Source organism: Geotrypetes seraphini, chromosome 9, assembly GCF_902459505.1.
Source record: "Geotrypetes seraphini chromosome 9, aGeoSer1.1, whole genome shotgun sequence".
Taxonomy (NCBI): domain Eukaryota; kingdom Metazoa; phylum Chordata; class Amphibia; order Gymnophiona; family Dermophiidae; genus Geotrypetes; species Geotrypetes seraphini.
The window spans coordinates 9,335,369-9,346,017 of NC_047092.1; the positions used below are offsets into that span (position 1 = coordinate 9,335,369).

General features: G+C 46.4%; 1 protein-coding gene across 1 annotated transcript in view; it reads left to right on the forward strand.

Moving 5' to 3' along the window:
• Positions 1 to 9,102, forward strand: part of ITIH5 (inter-alpha-trypsin inhibitor heavy chain 5) — a 137,812-nt gene extending 128,710 nt beyond the window's left edge. The window contains exon 14 of the mRNA XM_033958849.1: positions 7,036 to 9,102. Coding sequence (XP_033814740.1) covers positions 7,036 to 7,331 — 296 coding nt within the window. The 3' untranslated portion in view covers positions 7,332 to 9,102. The remainder of the gene's footprint in view (positions 1 to 7,035) is intronic.
• Positions 9,103 to 10,649: the final 1,547 nt, after the last annotated feature.

Genomic DNA, 10,649 nt, shown 5'->3' on the forward strand with positions numbered 1-10,649 from the left:
GTTCATTGATTGTCATTGACCAGTTTTTCGCTGTTCTGTGAGTTAAGTAGGTCTTCCAGCACTCCTGTCTAGACTGAATGTGGAATAGGCAAGTATGAATTCTCACATGCAAGTACGAATGGTCACTGTTGACCAGTTGGTTTCTCACTGTTCATTGATTGTCATTGACCAGTTCATTGTTCTGTGAGTATTATTGCTCAGTTAACACAGCACTTTATCTAAAACCTTGTTTCCACAACTTTACCTGCTTTACCTGATTACCCTGCCCGGCTCGGCCTCCACAGCCAGGCGAGGGATGCACAAAGCGCTAAGGCGCAGGTCCAGTCGGTACATCCCTCGGCTAGGGAGTCACCCATATGTGGCTGACTCATCCTGCTTGTCCTAGGAGAAAGTGTAGTTACTTACCTGTAACGTAGGTTCTCCATGGACAGCAGGATAGTCAGCCACACAACCCACCCGCCTCCCCAAACGGCCGACCCGGCCACAGCTAGGAACATCCTGGGGATTAGGGGGAAGCAGGGGGAAATGGGTAGGGCTCGGGCATGCCCAGTGGGGCCCGGGCACTGCACGTGCTCAGAGAAAAAAAAAATAAAAAAATCTCTCTGAGCTATTGGAGAGCTTATCCGCAAATTGGGAGGTGTAGGGACAACACCCATATGTGGCTGACTATCCTGCTGTCCATGGAGAACCTACGTTACAGGTAAGTAACTACATTGTCCTGCCTCATAGTGTCGGGCACGGTTGCACTGTCAACCACGTTGCATAGCTTAGTGTCATCGGCAAATAGTGTAATTTTACCTCGAAGTCCCTGAGGCAGGTCTCGTACAAAGATATTAAACAGTATCGGACCCAAGACCGAGCCCTGCGGCACTCCACTGATCACTTCCGACGTTTCTGAGGGGGTACCATTTACCACCACCCTCTGAAGTCTACCACTGAGCCAGTCTTTAACCCATGACATCAATGTTTCTTATTCAATAACCTACGGTGTGGGACACTGTCAAAAGCCTTACTGAAGTCCAAATACACGATATCCAGAGACTCTCCCTTGTCCAATTGTTTCGTTACCCAGTCAAAGAAGCCTATCAGATTGGATTGACAAGACCTTCCCTTCGGGAATCCATGCTGGTGGGGATCCCTCAGCCTCTCGTCATCCAGAATTGTATCCAATCTGTTTTTAATCAACGTTTCCATAAGTTTACACACTATTGATGTGAGACTCACCGGTCTGTAATTTTCAGCCTCTGACCTGCATCTCTTTTTGTGGAGCGGAATGACGTTAGCAGTTTTCCAGTCCAAGGGGACTTTTCCCTTGATTAGGGAAAGATTGAAAAGCGCAGTTAACAGCTCTGCCAGGACATCTCTCAGTTCCCAAAGTACTCTGGGGTGTAGATTTATCCGGTCCCATGGCTTTGTTCACCTTTAGCCTCGATAGCTCATGGTATACATTGTAATGTAATTTAATGTAATTTATTTCTTATATACCGCTACATCCGTTAAGTTCTAAGCGGTTTACAGAAAATATACATTAAATTATAAGTAAGAAAGGTACTTAAAAATTCCCTTACTGTCCCGAAGGCTCACAATCTAACTAAAGTACCTAGAGAGTAATAAAGAAATGAAAAGTAGAGATAGAGGTAAAATAAGAAAATAAGCATTCTAACAAGATTGTATTAAACTTAGTAATTTGGAAGGTAGAGGAGAGAAAGGAATAGATGCAGAAGGAGGAATCGTTGTACAAAAGAATTCTAGAGAAATATAAATGATAGAAATAGGACAAAAACAAAAATAATGAATAAAATTAAGAAAAATTCATAAACTGGAAAAAAATAAAAATAAAACAATGTCTACAATCCACGGTTTCGGCTTCGGTGATGAAGTGGAGCAAGTCAGTTCTGGAGGAATGGTGATGATTTCATATAAAAGACCTCTCCAGGGAAGAGGCCTGGCTGATAGACCCAGGATGCCTACATCTCCTCCTCTGCGGTGGTCTCCCCCATGCAATCCTCCACACGACACACTGCCGGCGCTCCAGCCGCCACCCCGAATGGCCGCTCCAAGGAGACTGCATCAGACGAGGCCTGCAGTGACTGTCAGAGTTCCTCCTCTGCTGAAAAGTCACTTGGCGCCGACCCCGGTGTGCGCCGGCGCCGCAGGAGCCGACAGGGAATCCTCCGCCACGCTGTTGTTGCGCTCCCCACAAAATCCCGGAATGGGTCCTCCAAGTACAGTACTCCCTTGTTTGCAGCTGAGGTCCGGATCCCGGCACCTCACAGGTAAAGACCGAGCAGAAGTATCCATTGAGTAGTTCGGCTTTGTCGGAGTCTGAGTCTCCATAGTTACCGTCAGATTTCCTTAGGCGCACAATCCCATCCGTGTTCTTTTTTCTGTCGCTAACATACCTGAAAAAGGATTTATCCCCTCTGTTGTGATGTCATAATGCCTCAGTCCACCAATAAGAGCCAACCTCATCAGCGATGTCACAATGGCTTGATTGTCCTGGACTTGGCTCACTTTTGCTACATTTTGATTTCTAGAGTGGTGCAGTGCAGAGAATGACACGTCCCCGCAGGAACTCAATTTCCCTGTCCCATCCCTCACATCAGGCAACATTATGCAGCAGAATTATGGGGTAAAGATCTAGAACAGTTGCTTGCGCCCACTACTTATGAGGAATTCAGGAAGCGCCTAAAAACATATCTGTTCCTGAAATATCTAGACTGCTGACCCGTACATCTCTTTCTCCTCAATACGGTTCTCTTGACCTATTAACCACTTTCCTTCACCTCTTTTAAGTTCAATCAATTTGTACCTTCTTTTAATCTTTTGTAAACCGCATAGAACTTCGTGGTACTGCGGTATATAAACTGTTATTATCCCTGTAAGCTCTGCCTTAACCGCATAAGCCTCAAACACTTATGATTTTGAAGTGGTTGAGGCTTGTGCAGATTAGGACGGAGTTTGCAGGGATGGGAAAATGAGTTGCCACGTGGATGGGAAAAAATTTGTCCCCGTGTCATTCTCTATCCTCCATCACACATGGAGCTTGTGGATAAGTGCACCAGGTTTATTGGAGATGGCTTAGGTCCTGCTGTAACTTGAGGCAGACAAAGCATCTTTTTGTCATCTTGTAGGTTGACTAATTTGTTTATATGTCTGTTTCCATTTGTTATACTCTCTTTATAGCCAGGCAGATCAAAGCAATGTATGTGCTAATTAGAAGTGTCAGAACGGAATTCCATTATAACGATAGGATAGAAGGGGTCAGGAAATCTGAAGCAACATATGGGGACCAGACAGGACTATCACAAAGAAGAAGCAAAAGGACATAGTAGGAGTCTAAAAACAACGATCCCAGGCATACTATCAGTGGCGTAGCGAGGGTAAGAGGCACCCGAAGCTGTGGCGCCCCTCCCCCCCCTCTTCCCTCCCCCCCCCAGCCGTGTATGCGCCCCTTCTCATTCCCCGTACCCTTTTAACTTCTCCAACTTGACTTCTTCGACATGCGGAGGCTGGGGGGGGGGGGGTAGTGATGGGCGGAGAGCAGGAGGGGTGCCAGCGCCCTTAGCAATACGGCAGCTGGGGCGGACCGTCCCCCGCCCTCCCTCTCACTACACCACTGCATAAAGTGGGTCTCCACTTTATGAGAAAATGGAGTAGATTCTGCGCCGTTCACGGAGGAGGGTGTTTATGAGCAACTTGAAAAACTGAAGGTGGACAAAGCGATGGGACCAGACGGGATCCATCCCAGGATACTAAGGGAGCTCAGAGAGGTTCTGGCGAGTCCTATTAAAGACTTGTTCAACAAATCTCTGGAGACGGGAGTGATTCCTAGGGATTGGAGGAGAGCGGATGTGGTCCCTATTCATAAAAGTGGTCACAGGGATGAAGCAGGAAACTACAGGCCGGTGAGCCTCACTTCAGTTGTTGGAAAAATAATGGAAGTGTTGCTGAAAGAAAGGATAGTGTATTTCCTTGAATCTAATGGGTTACAGGATCCAAGGCAACATGGCTTTACAAAAGGTAAATCGTGCCAAACGAACCTGATTGAATTTTTTGATTGGGTGACCAGAGAGCTGGATCGAGGACATATGCTAGATGTAATTTACTTGGATTTCAGCAAAGCCTTTGATACAGTTCCTCATAGGAGGCTGTTGAACAAACTTGAAGGGCTGAAGTTAGGACCCAAAGTGGTGAACTGGGTCAGAAACTGGCTGTCGGACAGACGCCAGAGGGTGGTGGTTAATGGAAGTCGCTCGAAGGAAGGAAAGGTGACTAGTGGAGTCCCTCAGGGTTCGGTGCTGGGGCCAATCCTGTTCAATATGTATGTAAGTGACATTGCTGAAGGGTTAGAAGGAAAAGTGTGCCTTTTTGCAGATGATACCAAGATTTGTAACAGAGTAGACACCGAAGAGGGAGTGGAAAATATGAAAAAGGATCTGCAAAAGTTAGAGGAATGGTCTAATGCCTGGCAACTAAAATTCAATGCAAAGAAATGCAGAGTAATGCATTTGGGGATTAATAATAGGAAGGAACCATATATGCTGGGAGGAGAGAAGCTGATATGCACGGACGGGGAGAGGGACCTTGGGGTGATAGTGTCCGAAGATCTAAAGGCGAAAAAAACAGTGTGACAAGGCAGTGGCTGCTGCCAGAAGGATTCTGGGCTGTATAAAGAGAGGCGTAGTCAGTAGAAGGAAGAAGGTGTTGATGCCCCTGTACAAGTCATTGGTGAGGCCCCACTTGGAGTATTGTGTTCAGTTTTGGAGACTGTATCTGGCGAAAGACGTAAGAAGACTTGAGGCGGTCCAGAGGAGGGCGACGAAAATGATAGGAGGCTTGCGCCAGAAGACGTATGAGGAGAGACTGGAAGCCCTGAATATGTATACCCTAGAGGAAAGGAGAGACAGGGGAGATATGATTCTTAAAGGGTATCAATGTAGAACAAAATCTTTTCCAGAGAAAGGAAAATGGTAAAACCAGAGGACATAATTTGAGGTTGAGGGGTGGTAGATTCAGGGGCAATGTTAGGAAATTCTACTTTACGGAGAGGGTGGTGGATGCCTGGAATGCGCTCCCGAGAGAGGTGGTGGAGAGTAAAACTGTGACTGAATTCAAAGAAGCGTGGGATGAACACAGAAGATTTAGAATCAGAAAATAATATTAAATATTGAACTAGGCCAGTTACTGGGCAGACTTGTACGGTCTGTGTCTGTGTATGGCCGTTTGGTGGAGGATGGGCAGGGGAGGGCTTCAATGGCTGGGAGGGTGTAGATGGGCTGGAGTAAGTCTTAACAGAGATTTCGGCAGTTGGAACCCAAGCACAGTACCGGGAAAAGCTTTGGATTCTCGCCCAGAAATAGCTAAGAAGAAAAAAAAAAAAAAAAAATTTAAATTGAATCAGGTTGGGCAGACTGGATGGACCATTCGGGTCTTTATCTGCCGTCATCTACTATGTTACTATGTATGTTATTATGTTTTCCAATATATGCAGATTGATCTCATGCATTCTCATTTTGGTAATCTTGAAAGCCCGCCTCCAGGAGAAGGTAGAGGAGCTGCTCTCTTGTATCACTACCAGTCTCTTCCAGTCTTAATCCAGCATCTTCTCTCCCAATCTCCGTCTCCCTACCTCTCTGCCATGATCTGACTTTCTTGTTCAAAACCTCCCCCCCCCCCCCCCCAAAGACTGCAGAGCTTCTCTCTCTCCTTTTCACCATGATCTGATAACAATATCCCTAGGGTTACCAGATTTTCCAAATGGAAAATCTGGAACCCTAGACCTGCCCCCCAGGCCCGCCCAGTTCCACACATCCCCGCCCTATTACGCCCCAGTCCCACCCCCAATTCCCCCCCCCCCCCCCGCTGCCTGCTCTCGTCAGGCAAGAGGGCATCCGCGCATGCACAGATTTGTTGAAAGCTTTTCAAAACCCGGACAAAGTGCCAGGATTTGAAAATCCGTCTGGGGAAATCCGGATGTCTGGTAACCCTAAACATCCCTGATACTAGAAGTTTGGAAGCCCCGGCTTAAGCCTCCCTATGCACACACCTACTGGGACCGATAGGGAAAATATAGCACCTGAACAGAAAAAGATTGTACCTCACTTTGTCATCAAATGCTAGTAAACAGAGAAACATAATGGAGGCAGACCTAAGCCAACAACATTCATTCTACCCAGTGGCGTAGCGAGGGAGGGAGGCGCTCTGGGCGCCCCGCTTACGCATACTTCTTGAAATGTTCGCCGGCATGAGCACCATTTTTCATCTCGCGCTTGTGCCAGCCTCAGCGCTTTTCTGACGTCACATCCTGGTCCTGCGACCAGGAAGTGACATCAGAAAGGAGCCGAGGCCGGCGTGAGCAGGAGGTGGAAGTAGGGTTACCAGACATCCGGATTTCCCCGAATATGTCCTCCTTTTGAGGCCATGTCCGGGGGCCCGGACGGCTTTTCAAAACCCAGCACTTTGTCCGGGTTTTGAAAAGCCTCCCCTACATCGTGTCGGGCAGGAGGAAATCCGTGCATGCGTGGATGCCAATGCGATGATGGCGCATGCGCGCGTGTGCATGGCATCATCGCGTTTTCCTCCTGCCTGACAAGAGCAGGCAGTGAGGGGAGGGGCACTAGGAGGGGATGGGAGATGGGACTTGGGCATAACTGGGCGGGTCTAGGGGGTCTGGATTTTGCTAGAGTAAAATCTGACAACCCTAGGTGGAAGATGCTGTGTGTGCCAGCAAACGTTTCAAGAGGTATGCGGTAGGGCAGAGAGGCGCTACCAAAACGGTGCCCGGGACGGCCCTCGCCCCCCCCTTACTATACCACTGATCCTATCCCTTGTGATGCTTTAACCAGGAAGTGATAAAGGGAATTTGTACTAAAGCATTGTGGGTAGGAATCTCATCAACTGCATAAGAAAATGCTGTTCTCTCTCCCAGGAAGTGTATTTGCATCTGTTCCTTATCAGCCAAGTTGCTGCATTACAGAATTTCCCCCCAGCATGGATCTGTCCTCATGTTTTTTTGAATTTCTCCTTTTACAGGTCAGTTCCTGTACAATGATGTTAAAGTAACGGAAGAGCCTCTCCGGAGAAGCTCTCAAGCCGCTAATCCACATCTAGCTGGACAGCAGAGCTCAGATCCCGCCCAAGTCCTGAAGATCAGAGGCCGCTCAGTCCCGGTGGTAAAGAAACAGCGGAAGATATACAACGGCCTCCACCAGGTTGACTGCTGGTTTGCGAAGAATGCGGACAAACTGATCGACGGGACCTATCAGGATTATCTTGTGCCTCACCCCTTCGAAGTCGGGATTGGTTCCATGATAACTAATGAACTTTAAGGCAACACAAGGTCAACTTTGCCTCAGTGTGACACTGTGACTTTGGCAGATCCCAGCACAGAATTCTGGTTGGACAGTGTTGATGGGTTGGAAGTGACATTCCTGAGATGATAAGCAAGTCACACAGTGCTATACAGAAGAAAAGGCTGCTGTGAGGCTCCCAGTTTGATACCAGGTCCTCCAGCGATTTTTGTCCTGCTTTGATATGGTTTTCTTTTTGATCTGGTGTTTTTTTTTTTTTTCTTGCTCTTTTTGGCTTCTTTCTCCATCAGAAGTGGGTTGTGGCATTAAGAGCCTTTTTTTTTTTTTTTGTATCCTGTAGAACTATTCTCCTATCCCCTACCCCCTTTCTATCCACGAGCCCCAGGGGTTGAGGTGACATCCCTCAGCCAGGGACCATAGACTCCAGCTTCCAGTGGAACGCAGCGGTGAACCCTGCCTGGGGACTCCCTCTCTTGTTGGGAGCTGCGAGCAAAGCTTCGGCAGAGTCTGCCACCCCAGTCAGCACGAGGAGCAGAAACTAGGCCTAAGAATTAAAACCTGGATCTCCCGCGTGGTGGCCAATATCCTTGTTGCTAAGTCACAACGGTGTCGTTGGTCTGTCTTGCTAAGTTCCACCTCCACACATAAAATTGGGACCAAGATCAAGGATTATAAGAATTAGAAAACCAGGGCTCGTCTCTAAATTTTTCCATCACTTAAAACGGCATTAGGCTGTTTATGTGAAGTGTGACTTTCAACTTTCAAAGATTCAAAATGACCTGAAAATATTTAAGTAGCCATTTCACAGGACCGTAGTGCAGGCTATTGAAAGTTTGTGAGTTTGGGGCAAGTAGGGGTCCAGATACCCGAGGCCTTTCCTGCTGGGCTAGGTTGAATGTCTCTTGCATTTCTCAGTGGTTTTTAAGCAGAGTAAGTCTTCCAGAAAGCATGAAGAAGGAATGCTTTGTCTGCAAATCCTCTCTGAGAGGCAGTGCAGTGAGATAATATTCCACCAATTCCTATTTATCAGGCTCCGTCAAATCCCTGCTCAAAGCCTGCTTTTTTGAAGCTGCATTCAAGTCCTAGCACCGACCCATATCTGTTTGTCGTTCCCTCTGTAATTCCCTTACCTGAGCAGCGTGTATAGGTTCACTCTTTTTGTCCAGTTTGTCTGTCGCAGTTAGACTGTAAGCTCTCTGGAGCAGGGACTATCCCCTGTACAGCACTGTGTGCGTCTGGCAGCGCTATAGAAATGGTACGTACTGTAGTAGTAGCAGTTATACATTTTTTTAATGCTATTAGATACACACAGCGCTGTGTAGATACACATATGAGTCAGCCCCTTCTCCGAAGAGCTTACAGTCTTAACACAGTTGAAGGAGGTTTCAGGAAGTAAAGGGCTCCTTTTATTAAGCTGCGCTAGTGGTTTTAGTGCACACTGGATGCTAACGCCTCCACTGAGCTGGCGTTAGTTTTTCAGCATAGCGCGGGGGGCAGCGCGCGCTAAAAACGCTACCGCAGCTTAGTAAAAGGAGCCCAAAGTCTGGTCAGCAAGATTAAAATCAAGGCGTTAGAATCTGGAAGAACCAGGTTTTACAATTTAAATGGAGCCTCAAAAAGGTGGGTTTTCTGGCAGGATTTGAATATGAATTCCACCACAAAAATAGGAGACAGCTCTCAACAGGATTTCAAACAATGTCAATCGATCCTTACTAGAAAAATCCCTATATGAATATATTTTTTAAAAACCCAGATTTCAGTACATAATAATAAATCTAATCTAATCTTCCATTTGTGAGTCGTGCATACCTATACAGGCTCAAGGCGACAGATCAAAGAGGAAGGGGAGAATAGTAGGGGAGGGGGCATGGAGAAGCAAGAGGAGGGACCGAGAAGTAGGGGGCGCTATTTATATATGAAGACAGTTAATTGTCAAAGAGGTGAGTCTTCAGGTTTTTTCTGAATGTGGTGTAGTTTGTCTCTTTCCTGATAGTTTCAGGTAGGTCATTCCAGGTTTTTACACCCTGATAAGTAACATAGAGTGGAAAATTTGCTTGTAGTGAAGGTACTTTGTGGATGGCAGGTTTAGTTGGATTCTGTTAAGTCCTAACTTCACATTTACTGTCCTTCCTCCCTCCCTCTTCCCGCCACATAGAAACTACATGACCTACTCTTTACCTCTCTAGAAATGACAAATGATCTTCCATTGTAACCCCCGTTTATAATTGTTTTGTAATCCGCCTTGAACCGCAAGGTAATGGCGGAATAGAAATCTCTAATGTAATGTAATTCTTTTTGATGTCAACCAAACAGTAGAGAATAATTGAATGAGAGGGGCTGCTGAGTTTCCGTATAGAATCTAGTGTAGGATACCTGACGATTTGAAAATTATTCGGGATGATATTGGGAGCCAATGTAGTTGCCTGCTGAGCTACAGTTTGCGTATGAGAGTAGTGTTGATGCCAAGGTAGACAGAGTTGCAATAGTCCAGTTGAGGTAGGACCATCATCTGAACGATCAGAGCAAAATGGTGTGGGTAGAAGTATGGTCTTGTGAGTTGCAGTTGATGCATAGTGTAGATGGTCTTTTTCCGAAGGTTAGAAATTTGTGGTTCCATTGTGAGAGTATCATCTAAGATGCATCCTAGTACCTTGGTGGATTTTTCCATGATAAGAGTGATGCCTGATGGAAGAGTGAGGTTAGAAATGACATTCTGTTGTATGGTGCGGAAACCAATGGCTTTGGTCTTAGTGGCGTTCAGTTTCAGCTTGTTGTTTGTTGCCCAGGTTTGAATTTTATCTATATTGTTTGAGATTTTTTTTGGCAATATTAGGATAGTTTTTGGTTATGTGGATGAGGAGGAGAATGTCATCGGCATAAGATAGTACAGTTTCATTTTCCATTTTGATGCGTCCCAGCGAGCTCATGAACAAATTGAATAGGATTGGGGATAATGGGGAGCCTTTTGGGGCACCACAGAATGCCTTCCAAGGGTTGGAGTATGATTCTTACCTTTTGACCAAGTAGTCGCGATTTTGTAGGAAGTCGGCGAACCATTTTAGTACAGTCCCTGTTATTCCGATTTCCGAGAGTTTGGTTAGGAGTAATTGGTGGTCCACTGAGTCGAAGGCTGCGGAGATATCATATTGAAGCAGTATTGCCTGATGACCCGAGCTTAGCAATTGTTTGATTTTAGTGATTAGAGTGATGAGGAGGAGCTCTGTGCTGTACTTTTATCGGAAGCCATTTTGGGATGTATAGAGGCAGGAGTGTTGCTCTATGTATGAGGCTAGCTGCTTGCTGACATGTGACTCAAAGATTTTTGTGAGAATCGGG